General features: G+C 36.7%; 1 protein-coding gene across 1 annotated transcript; it reads right to left on the bottom strand.

The window, feature by feature from the left end:
- Positions 1–566: 566 nt before the first annotated feature.
- KATNBL1 (katanin p80 subunit B-like 1) lies at positions 567–8,473 on the bottom strand. The gene is given in 10 exon segments (XM_010007694.1): positions 567–1,118; positions 3,043–3,136; positions 3,527–3,616; positions 4,142–4,231; positions 4,316–4,366; positions 4,539–4,624; positions 4,626–4,670; positions 5,917–6,190; positions 6,562–6,602; positions 8,360–8,473. Coding segments are annotated over 10 exon segments (918 nt in total). The 3' UTR covers positions 567–1,085.
- Positions 8,474–12,546: the final 4,073 nt, after the last annotated feature.

Genomic DNA, 12,546 nt, shown 5'->3' with positions numbered 1-12,546 from the left:
AGAACTTGATTAATTTTGCAAAAGCTCTTTGTCAGTTTCTTAAAGGAGGTAGTATAAAAAGGGTGTGATTTGGATAACATGGCCTCATCTGGCTGTAAACATTTCAAACAGACATAAATATCTATGATAAAAATTACTGTGGAAGAGATTATTCTATAAATTGTTTTTATGAACTTGAAAAGAAAAAACAGTAGATACATTTAATATATTTACTTATTTGCATGTAGTTTAAATGATACAGAACAAGATTACTGTGTTAGAAATCCACATACAATATAAAAACTTTTGTTAGACATAAATTCACCATTCTGCTGACATTTGCAGTAACTGTTTATCCAAGCTTAGCGTCAGGTATTTATAATTTTTCATACATGAATCTTTGTATATGTGCAATATTTCATTAACTAAACAATGTGAAACCCTGACTTTTGTACTTTTTCTTCACAATCTGAACTTAATAGCTACTTGCATCTTAACACATTGGCTTTTTGAAACACTAGTAATTAAGGCATCTTTGCTGTATAGTTTCTCAATAGTGCAAACAAAAACTGTCTTTAATATTTTGATTAAAACATAGAAGTAACTGAATATTCCAAAGGGTTTAGGTTTTTTTGTGTTATTTTTTTGTTTTTTTATTATTGGAAGATTGTTGTGCATTTTGGAGTTCTCTTGTCAACAAAACATTTAAAAGCTCATAACGCTGATTGTTTTTGTTGGTTCCTTGTTACTGGTTCTGCTGTCTTGTCTTCAAAACAATGTAATTCATCTTTTTAATGCGATGTTGTAGTAAAATACAGTAGCTTTTAAATGAGAATCTAGTAACTGAGTGAATCCCAAATGCAGCAAAGGCATACAGTTTTCATAGTGCACTTTCACCTCACTGAAGTAAAAGTTGCTCCTACTAGACGTTTTTCCACTTCAATGTGAAGTAGATTGTTAGGATTGTTAGTGGTTTCATTAAACAGCTTGACAGTTCAGTTCTCTTCTGCCAGTATTTCTCAAAAGGCTTTCAGAAACAGTACGTATATTTCAGGGACGCTTTAGGGGATTGTTCCACCACATAAGCACAGAGTTTCCCAATCATGTCAGTGTAGCTGTAATAAATAAGCATTTACATCCTAGAAGGAAAAGAAAAAAAATAGACTGTTTGTCACACTACTTTTAGCTGTAACATCGACAATGTCTGAGGCAGGGCAGAATCACATCAGAATCATAATACAAGAATAATTATGTTTAGGCCAAATTTTCCAAGATTGCTTTAAATTAATGTATTTGTGTACTAAAAAGCCTGCAAAAGCAGTGGGATTGGTTTCCAAACCCATCCCTTCAGTCTGTTTTCCCTCTGCTCCCTGCATGCACAGGACAGGAAGTCATCAGTCATCATCACAAGATCATACATTTGAAACATTTATTAAGATTGATATTCCTTTGCTTCATCCCTCCAACATTCTTGTACTACTCCTTTTTTCTCCTGACTTGTTCATATGGCCTGGGTCACAAACATTAAGAAGTAGCCAAATGAACAGAAAGAGAACCCGAATCCAACAGAAACAACACTGGCAGGAACTGCTATGCTGATCTAACAGAAGAACTATATTACAAGCTCCTATTGCTCTAACAGTTGGGAGTTAGAACTCAGTTTTGCATCCCTGTTGACTGAAGCTCTGCAAGGAGTTTGTAATTACCCTTGTCAACAAAATTGAAGTTAGGAGTGCAAATCAGTCCCAGAAGAAAAAAATATGTTTGATACATCAAAACGACAAATTCTGTAGCAACAGAATTATAGATTCCACAAAGCTCCTTCAGATATAAGTGAAGCATGCCATCTCTCATAATCATAGAATCATTAAGGTAGGAAAACACATTCAAGATCACTGAGTCCAACCATAATCCAATTACCACAACCACTAAACCTGAAGTGCCACATCTAAGCACTGCTTGAACACCTCCAGGCATGGAGTCTCCACCACCTCCCTGGGCAGGCTGTTCCAATGCCTTACCACTCTTTCTGTCAATAAATTTTCCCTAATATGCAACCTAAACCTCCTCTGGCACAACTTAAACTCATTTCCTCTCATCCTATCACTAGTTAGCTGGGAGAAGAGACCAACACTGGCCTCTCTACAACCTCCCTTCTGGTAGCTGTAGAGAGCACTAAGATCTCCCCTAAGTCTTCTCCAGGCTAAACAACCACAGTTCCCTCAGCCACTCCTCGTACACGCCCTACAAACCCCTCAACAGCCTTGTTGCTCTTCTCTGGACAGAGAAGTTATTTTCAAGTTCATTCAAATCCTGCACATAATCAAGAGTCTGCTTTAAAGCCCTTCTCACTGTCTATCTTCCTCAGGTTCCTCCATGTGGAAAGGTTTCTTACTCAGCTTAACTCTTGATGCCCAACCTCAGAAAGTCGTTTGTAGAGATAAGTACCAGGAGCAGCAAATCACACATTTACCAGACACGCCCATTACATTACTCATACCACAACATACAGAGAAAGGCAAACAGGGATTCACTTCAGATGAAGACAATCTTCTGCTCTCCAAAACAATCATACTTTTCTAAGCATTAAGCCAGCAATAAGCTTTAGAATTTAGTATGTTGTCACTTGTCCCAGTCACCTGATTTACAAATGGTAACATTGCTGGGCTAAGATTCTCCAAACTACATAACATAACAATGGGTACAACAAATTCAGAGAAAGTACCTTTCCTTTCACAGTCTGCCTACTCACCTGGGCCCTTTTCTACATCAATTTTAAAGCCTATTACTATCAGCTGTTTTACTATTAAGGAAGTGCTTTCTCTGTAAAGAAAGAAAAGGGTAGTAAAAAAGTCATTGTTAGCATTCTAAACCACACTACTATTAGCACAGGGCACCTACTCCAGACTTCTGTAAAAACTGTGCAATGTACTGGAGCATTAGTGGAAAATGAAGTAAAAGTGTTTCTATCAGTGAACAGTTTAGTGGAAATAACATCAAATGAGAGGACTATTGTAAGTAATACAACCTTGTTCATTACTAACATAACTGGAACTGGATTACCTTAGCTATATTACCAGTATATCCAGGAACCAGAGTAAGATGATTCTCCTGTTCCCATAATCCACTTAATTGCTGTTTTAAAATATGAATATTTCTGAAAAAGAATAAACAACACTTTACAGCATATACACTACATTTCACTAGACTTTTGACTGAAACTCACGATTAATACTGCATATAGACTTAGCCTATGATAGATTGCCACAACATCTGAAAAATTTTGATCCAAATTCTACAGTATATGCATAACCCCTGGTATTGCTGTGTTCTACATGTATAACTCCAGTAAAAAAACCAAATCCATGACAATCATTAAAGCTTCCAAACACCACCCATATCTTAAGAACAGAAATTCTTGCAAGTACTTAAGCTTTTACTTTCAATTTATGAGTATAAATTTTTCTTTTGTGCTTCTAAGGATCAAAGTTAAAACAGATTGAGATGGAGTAAGTTAGAGAAACAAATTTCCCAGCACTATACTCACCCATCCTCTGCCTTTTCTGTATGTGCAGATAGTTCTGACCACCATCGTTTAATGACAGCTCGCAGCCAGTTTAAACCAACTATCACATATCTGTAACAACACATTTTATACATTATGTTTTTTACTCCCCCTCTAGCATCTGCAGGTCACCTAAAGTGTCAAGACGAATTGGTAAGCAACTTAGCAACACACCTTCTATTCTGGAAGAAAAACCCTAAACAAATCCACAAGTTTAATTATTTGCCTGTGTTTTCAATTTCAAAGTGGTAAACTGAAGCTCTTGTTGAAAAAGTATTAATTCTCCAGGTATTTTTTCTGAAAATTTTGACTTGATTTCATGTTATAAGAGCATCCTAAAACCCCCGTGCTATTCTGTTTTTATCTGCATAAGGGCAAAGCCAGCCCCTCTCTGGTCCTTAACCTTGCAGAAAAAAGTTTTTGCACCGCTGTTTTACTAAAGGTGAAAGGTTCACAGGAAAGTACTCCTTCAGGCAAGTGGTGCCCCAGAAAAGCAGAATTGGGAGAAGGAACAGGAGGAACAAGAGTCAGAGGACTAAACACTGCTAATTTCTAGGGCATTTCATAGCCATGAAAACATCCAAAACTGATACTTACTCTTCATATTTGCTTTTAAGCAGTGATTTCACTAAAGGCAAAAGATCAACACAGCAGCCAACTGAAACATATGGTTTTTCTTCCTGTAAACTTAAAAAACAAGATGTTTCAGAACTGCGTGAACATCAGCATGGTTTTTATAAATTCTTATCCCCCACTTCTTTTTGTCTGTACCTGTTTGTAAGCACGGGTAGGCAGTCTACTACTACTCCAAGATCCTGTATCCTGAAAATATTAAAATAAAAAATGTTACTAGTAGAGCACAGGTTGTAGTATATGCTTCCACTATGATTTAAAAAGTATAGCAACCTTACAACATTTAAAGAACCCTTAAAAATACTGCAGCATATTTTGGATTGCTACTGCTTTAAGAATGTAAGAGAGACACTCAGTTTACCTCACTAAGTAGGCTACCAGTTCACTTATACTTCTCCTTCTCCAAAAGGTTAAAGCTACATTCAGCCTCAGATTCCATTTTTTTTTCCCTGATAAAAAGATCGGGAGCCATAGTTTCATGGTCCTGAGAAACCTGTACATTTTTGAAAATATAAAGGAAGTTTACTACAAGTAGCCAGCAACACCACAATAAGCTGCTCTAATATAGCAATCTAGTATATGAAAATATACTTTCCTCCCTGTATGCTGATTAGTTTTAGAAATTTAGCTAACAATGCCTTAAAACCAAAAATTTCCCTTAGAAGGGGCCACAAATAGGCTAAGACTACTCTTCCCAAAAGATACAACAATAAGGTCTGTAGACTCTTAAAGGGAGGTATCTAAAAATTAAAGAGCATTCACAAGCATCAACCTGTAATTCTCACCAACTTCAATAATTTTACTTAGATGCTTATTAATTTTGACAATTTAGACACAAGTAAGTACATTATTCTGAACTTTGACTAAAAAGGTCAATTTCTTAAAAATCTTGTTCTCAGAATGATGTTTAGGTATTTTTTTAAATAGACCTTAGATTAGCATGAACACTACAGAGCTACCTTCATCTCATCTCTTAAAACAGTCTCACACTCATTTGCAGTCTGCGATATGGTCTTTAGTTTCTCAGAGGATGAATCTTCCCCAGACTTCATTTCTTCACCCTTCTTTTTGCAGTCTCTATACACTAGCTATTCTGCTGCTCCTTCCTTGAAACCACCACATTCACTAGAGTGCAAGAGGGACACAGGCCTCAACTGGTAAGAAACATACATGGTGACAGAAATGGAAACATCAACATGAAAGGAATTAAATGGCTTTCACTGTCACAAAACTCATTTCTTTTAAATACCTGACCTTTTAGCCAATTTCAGAAGCCCTGCAAGCATTAATGGGGTTCCATCAAACAATCTTAACAAAAAATACAGTCTTATAAAAACACTCAAGTTAGTTTCATACACACTAAGCTGATATTGCTATAGAAAAAATGGTCCTATCCTACCTCACCAGTTGATTCCCATCCACATACGTGCATGTGCCCATGCATTGTGCCAGACACTGAAACTTAACCAGGTCAGTAACAGTGTTCTCCTTTGGTGCTGGTATAATTTTGACCCAGACTAGGCTAGCAGATCTGAGCTTTTGTGCTGATACAAACACGGAGAAAACTGTCGCAATTACTACTGTTGGCAACTGCATCACTAAACTGGTAGATAAAGACTGTAAATCACAAGATCTGAGCTAATCTGTATTTTAGGAAAGTTAATCTCTTTGAAAACTTACACAAAAATACTACCAGGAATACTTTTAAGCTGAATTTTCTTTAAACTGTACTTACTTACCTCTGAAAAAAATCCGCTATACTTGGATGAAGGGCCTTCTGTTTGAGATGAGCCAGAGTCACTAGAATTTACTAATTGTGTACGACTGTCGTGAAGTTTTGCTGGCAGATTCCCTGCACAAGCCAGTTCATTTTCTTTATTTGCCATGTCACGGCCTCTAGATTTAGGGAACTGTTTCTTTCTGTAACAAGGCTTTGGAGTGTAACAATGAACTTTTCTTTTGCAATTTTTGAAAAGAGAGAGGGGACTGGTCACCGTTTTTCCAACTGTTATTCTGCAATAATAAAGAAGTATTTCAGTGAAGGTTGCTCTAACCCTAAGCAATACTTTGCACTACTCAGTTAAAATATATCATTAATTCAGCAGACAACTTGCAGGTTACTTAAAACATTTCACCCCTGAGACACATCTTCATGACATTTCACGTAACAGAAGTAAGAGCTACTACCAATATTTTTCTCCTGCTTTAAATAATGCAGACTCCTTATCATAGAAGTAGACACAAGAACTGAGTATTGTCAGTAAAATTAAGACCTGTCTTCCATTTATGTCTGCTTAAATGTCGTAACATAGTTAAACTGCTTCTTCCTCCCTACCCCCCCCCCTCACTTGAAACTCAGAATCTACACAGCACAGCCTTCCTACCTGTTTGTGTATGAAGCCAGATGTTTTGGAGATTTCTTACCCTGGGAGAAAGGCAATAGGGAAGAAAAAAAGTTGCATTAGTAAAATGACTCAAATACTCCCAGTTTGTCAAAAACAAGTCCTGCTTTGCCATGGCCTACATTTAGCACAGATTCCTTCCCTTCCACTGACTCTTCCTGCAATTAAAGCACAGCTATGTTAACCTTCCCATAATCTTAAAGTATTTCACAGTGACCTATAGATGGACTGGCTCTACCAGAGCTGTCTTTGGAACACCACAGTCAGCTGTAAACTCTGAATATCTTTGGAAAGAGGTGGCATTGTGACAGAGACAGACTCTTTAGTTATTAGCAAACTAAAAATTATGACTAATATAAAAAACCTACTAGAATCTGATGACTAAATTGCATTGATTGTCTCATGTACACATTTAAAGTCCCATAACAAAGCAGATGCTAGTATTTGAAAGATGACACCAGAACATTTCTCCAGCAAAGCACAACAAAAAAAAAAAAAGACTGCTGTAGACAAAATCAGCTTGCTTATCCTGAATTCATTTATATGAAATAGATTAGCACCCTTACATCCATTAGGCTGCATAGAACAGTGTTATCCTAGAGAAGCCACGAAATTCATTCAAGGTTGTGCCATACAGATTAACAAAACCTTTGTAAATTAAGCAACACAATTTTTAAGCTTAAATTGTAGACTTTGTTTCCTACAGCATTCTTGAATGTTTTAGAGTTACATGTAACAAAGATGCCACATTCTGGTCTACTTTTTTTTTTCATTATCAAACAAATTATTAAAAAACAGCACAAAGATGCTCAAGTTAGAAATACATATTTTCAAAATATCAGGTACTATGCTTATATGCTGTGGGCATTTAAACTTGAAAATTTATACCACTGTTAACATTTACATTGTGCACATCAGCAAAACAATGCTATGCTTTGTTAACACTGAGTCATAAAATCATGCGGGTTTTAATATATTATTTCAATAAGCAGACAGATATAGAGGATATTGGCATCTTCACTACTGTCTGAAGCTATCTTACAGTACATTTACCTCCCCAGTGCTTCCTCCATTCTCCAGTGCCTTATTCTTCAGCCAGTAACACAGATAAGTAGGTAAGAAATTGACAAAACATTTCTGACTAGCAAGAATCCAAAGTATATGTGTTATTAGACAATGCGACACATCAAGCTGAATGACAGCAAAATGACAGGTCCATTCCAATGCAGGTTATTTCACCTATCCCACCTCTCACCTGTGTCATGTAGCTCTTTTGCCAAGAAAAAAATTTTGATTACAGAATTTATCTACTGAAACAGCTCTTGGCTGGACTGCAGAAAAGCAGGCATGAATAAAACCCTACCAGTACCTACTGCTCACATTGATGATACAGTGCATTTATCTGTGCAGTCACTACTTGTACATAGGTTTGTTTCATCATGTAATTGCTGTTCAAGCTGAAGTTCTTTACCATAAGAACAGTTAGACATTGGAATAATCTCCCAAGGGAAATGGTGGATTCCCCTATACTGGACAGTTTTAAGACTCAGCTTGACAGGGTGCTGGACTGTCTCATTTAAACCATATTATTACCTAGAAAGGTTGGACCACATGATTCTTGAGGTCCCTTCCAACCTGGCATTCTATGATTCTATGATTTAACCACAAAATACTGTGCTTCCAGTTTAAACTGCTCAGAACTATGAACTTGTTTGAATGTTTACTTCAGTTTCATCAGAGGACATAAAAACCAAAAAAACCCCACAAACCCAAATCTTACCTCCTTCATGATCTTTTTAGTTGAAGAAGAGATTCTTTTTCTGGGGAGATCAATGGGATGACCTTCAATATGCAACACTTTCTGTTTTCTAACATTGTGGGCTTCAGATGCCATAATCTCTCAAATCCCTGTTTTCAAGGGAAAGACATTTAGTTATATTGTCTAAAATGTTCTGTCAACTTTCTTCAAATGCAGCTGGTAGAATTCTTTAAGAGTTCAACTATTTGCAAGATGTTCCACCATACAAATAATCCAAGACATCATCCTCTAGCAAATGTTAGCTGGAGGCCTTATTAGCAACGTGCTGATAAACACTTCAAACCCCCTATTTAGATTTCTAAAACAAGGGAACAAAAACAAGCTCCCTCCAAGAAACAGGCAGAGATCTTGTTTTCAGACCAGCTTAGCACACCTGAACTCAGGGGTGCCATACAGACAAGAATTCAAGTAAAGAAGAAGGCAATTTATGAGACTCTCTCCTCCAAAATAAAAAGAATCCCCATTTCAGAAAGAAGGCAAACTTCATCAAAACAGCACAGGTTACAAAAATGGAAGTAAAAAATCTCCCCTTCATTTATTGGCAAATAGATCCCCCACCCATTTTTTTCAGCATAAAAGTTTGGGTACTTTTCATGTTATTAAAAAAACAACTTTATTCCACATTTAACCAATAAGAAAACATCTGAAGTATTCCGTCTTGAAGAAGGCATAAGAATAAAAATTAAAAATTGAGACAATTGTACATATGGTTTATTTTCTGCAAGTGATTCAGAAAATTTATTGCTTGAGACTGGATTAAAAAACTGCATCATCATGGGGCACTATTCTTAAAATGTTTTAGCAGGACATTCTATCTTAACTTTGAAAATCAACCATTTGTTCTAATTTTATTGTTTTTCCCCTAAATGGCAAAACTCTGGTCTCAACATAGGTGCTTCAATATCTCTCCTCCACCTTTATTACCAATAGTCCTATCCCCATAGCACTGAAAAAGCCAGATGGAAAACAGCTTATTAGCCACAGATGAGCTTTCATGGCATCAGCTAAAGACCATAAAAATATACCAAAGAGGTGGAGGGCTCAAAACAAAGTAGAAGATGCATTCTTCACATGATGCATAGTAAATTCTGTATTGTAGGATACAGTGGAAAAAAACAAACAACCAACCTTCAAGTGCTTCAGTCTTCTTTAAAACAGGATCAGTATTAAACCTCGTTTGAGATCTCTCTCAGAAAAAGGAAGATTTACTAACAGAAACATCGACTTTGGCAAGGATTGTAAATGGCAGCAGTTTACAGCAAGACTTTTAACAGTTTTTTTGCATCCCCTGTTTAAGCATATTGCTGAGGGGAAAACAATAAACCCCAAAACAGGGAGGATAATCTGCAATAATTAGGGCAGAATCATCCTGTGAGATGCTAAGAAACCCCATAACCTCTGTTCCTGTAGAATCATTTTTCCAAGTAGTCCTGTGACACACTGACAGCTTACAACTCTTCATGCAGAACAGTGACCTCTCGTTACTTGCTTAATACACAAACAACCCTCCTTCTTCAGGCTAAGCAGGAAGCAAGAATCTGATCTCCAACACATAAGACAGCACTATTCAACTAGAATGCTTTTTACTTAATAGAAGAGTCAAATATCACAAGGCTAGAATGAATGTCTTACCAAGGAAATTCACCTAGCACATGCATCAGTGTTTAATGCTGGGCTGTAAAGAGCCTAAAATAACATCTCAAAATACCTGAACTAGGTGATCCTGCTCGGGCAGGGAGGTTGGACTAGATAATCTTTCAAGGTCACTTCCAACCCCTTACATTCTGTGATTCTGTATGTGAAGTGATTATCTTGGAGGCAGAGAAGTTCTCTACAAAAAGGTGAATATTTCCAACAGAAAAACAGAATATTAACACACTTTGATAACTTTGACATAAGAAAATAATGCCTTCTAGCCTCCCAGTTGAAACAGGAAAAGACAAGAACTATCATTTTTTTCCTTAAACACTGGGAACAGAAATCCAAAAGGCCAACAGATGATCAGATATAAACAAACATCTGATAGTGTTAAATAAATGTGAGGTAAAATCCCTACATCACTGTTCACTCTCCTACAGTTTAGAGACATTTCCATAGCTTAATCTTTTTTGTGAGGGTCTCTGATGATGGAGAAACAGCAGTGAACATATAAGCAGTAATGAAATAAGACATGTTGTTAACCAGAGTGCAGAACCTCTCCCTCACTGCTGACAAAGCACCTAAAGAAATCACATGTAAAAAATGCAGTCAGTATTAGCCTCAGTGAAGAGCCAGACTGACATCTTCGTTGTGCAAATTGGTAAACAATGTAATTCATAATACAATTAGTGGACACAAACAAAGAAAATATTGGAAAAGATTCAACCTGGCTGTTGTGGAAGCAAGTCCTGCACTTCAAAATTAATGGAACTCGTTGAGACTATATAGCAGTACAACATGGATAAAGGACAGGTAAATTATACGAGTCTACCCGAGCTTCCAAAAAGCTTCCAGAGGTCCCCTCACTTAAATCTCTTCAGGAAGCTAAGCAACCAAGTGATAATAGGGAAAGTTTTTATAGGGAAGAGTTGGCAAAGAAAATGTCATAACCTAAGCAGTTTCCACACTGAAGAAGGCCACCCCAGAAATCCCACAGAAAATCTGTGCTGGATTATGCTGTTTGATATATTCATAGATTACTTCACAAAGGGGATGATAAGTAGTATTTCAATGAGGAAGACTGTGAACAATATAAAGTTATACCAAGAATTGAGGATGAGGGTTAACTGAAGAATAAGAGAAGGACTGATGTACAATAAGCAGAAGCAAAGACTACAGATTAACATAAAGTAAAGCCTGTTTTCTGCAGGCATGAGGAAATGTTGAGTTCCTGTATAGAACTACAGCTCCAAGATAATAATTGCCACTCACAACAAGATCTGGATAGATGATAGTTTACGTCAGATAATTTTGACTGCACAGTGCTCCATATGGATCAATAAACAGAAAAATAAACAGAACACTGTTGTGACAGTGTGTAGAACTAATTTGTGTCTGTATTTCAAATGCCGAGTGCAAGTTTAGTCCTCTTCCCTTAAAAAAATAAATGAAACACCAAAACAACAACAAAAACACAAGAATCAAAAGACTTCTAAGTGCAGAAGAGCTCAGACAAAGACAAGTTAAAAAATGTACGGCATACCTTCCATGAAATCAACAGCTAAATAGATCAGGCCTTTTCAGTCCAGAAAGGAGGCCACTTAGAGGGCAAATAAGATAAAGGCCTACAAAATTAAGATCTTGGAAAAGTAGCATAGATTGTTCACTGTCTTACCCAATGTAAGAATGAAGGGTCAAAAGACACTAGCTGAAGGCAGGTTCAAATCTAATAGAAGGGACTAGTGCTTTGTATATTATAGTCAATCTGTGCTTGCCACAGGATGTTGTGCATCCAAATGTTTACATGGGCTTCAGGTAGGCTGTGCAAATTAATGAAAAAATAAATACATCAGAAGTGATTAAATACAGAAACATAATCCAGGTAGCCCAGAGACACAGAACACAAGCAGAAGAATCTAGTACTGTCAAGCCTAATATGGTTATAACAAACTTATTCCACATCTCAAGAAATCTGCTTCCAAAAGCTTAGTAACATGATAAAATGCTGACCAGAAATAAAAAAGATTAATGTTAAGAGGATGAAAGGCATTTTACAGGTGTCTCTACAACTTTCAGTTCCTATCTAGGGTTAACTAATTAGACACTACCACCCACTGTTAATCTGGCATATATATGCAGGATTTTTAAACAGGCATTAGACAGTAATTTGTATAAGATTGAACAATCTATATACCATAACGTCTTGATTTTGACTATCCTCTTGCAACGAGCACAGATAGTTTCTGTTTGCTTAGAACAATCTCTTATACCATCTAAGGCAAATGCAACTCCTTTCCTTTACAGTTTAAAAAAATACGCTAAGGATAGAACGCATGTCCCTTCTGCTCTGCCTTAGCCCTTTATCGTACAAATCTAAACTATTTCACAGCTGTAACAGAGCAGACTGCAAATCTGAACAGAGATGCACAATTTCATTAATACGAGAGGCTCGCTTTCCACCAATTTCCCCTGTCCCATGGATGACTTCACATAGCAGATACCAACCCTCT

The sequence above is a fragment of the Chaetura pelagica genome, unplaced genomic scaffold, assembly GCF_000747805.2.
Source record: "Chaetura pelagica isolate M959 unplaced genomic scaffold, ChaPel_1.0 scaffold70, whole genome shotgun sequence".
Lineage (NCBI taxonomy): Eukaryota > Metazoa > Chordata > Aves > Apodiformes > Apodidae > Chaetura > Chaetura pelagica.
Note: the sequence above shows the minus strand (reverse complement) of the source record. Positions and strands in the feature narration are given on the sequence as shown.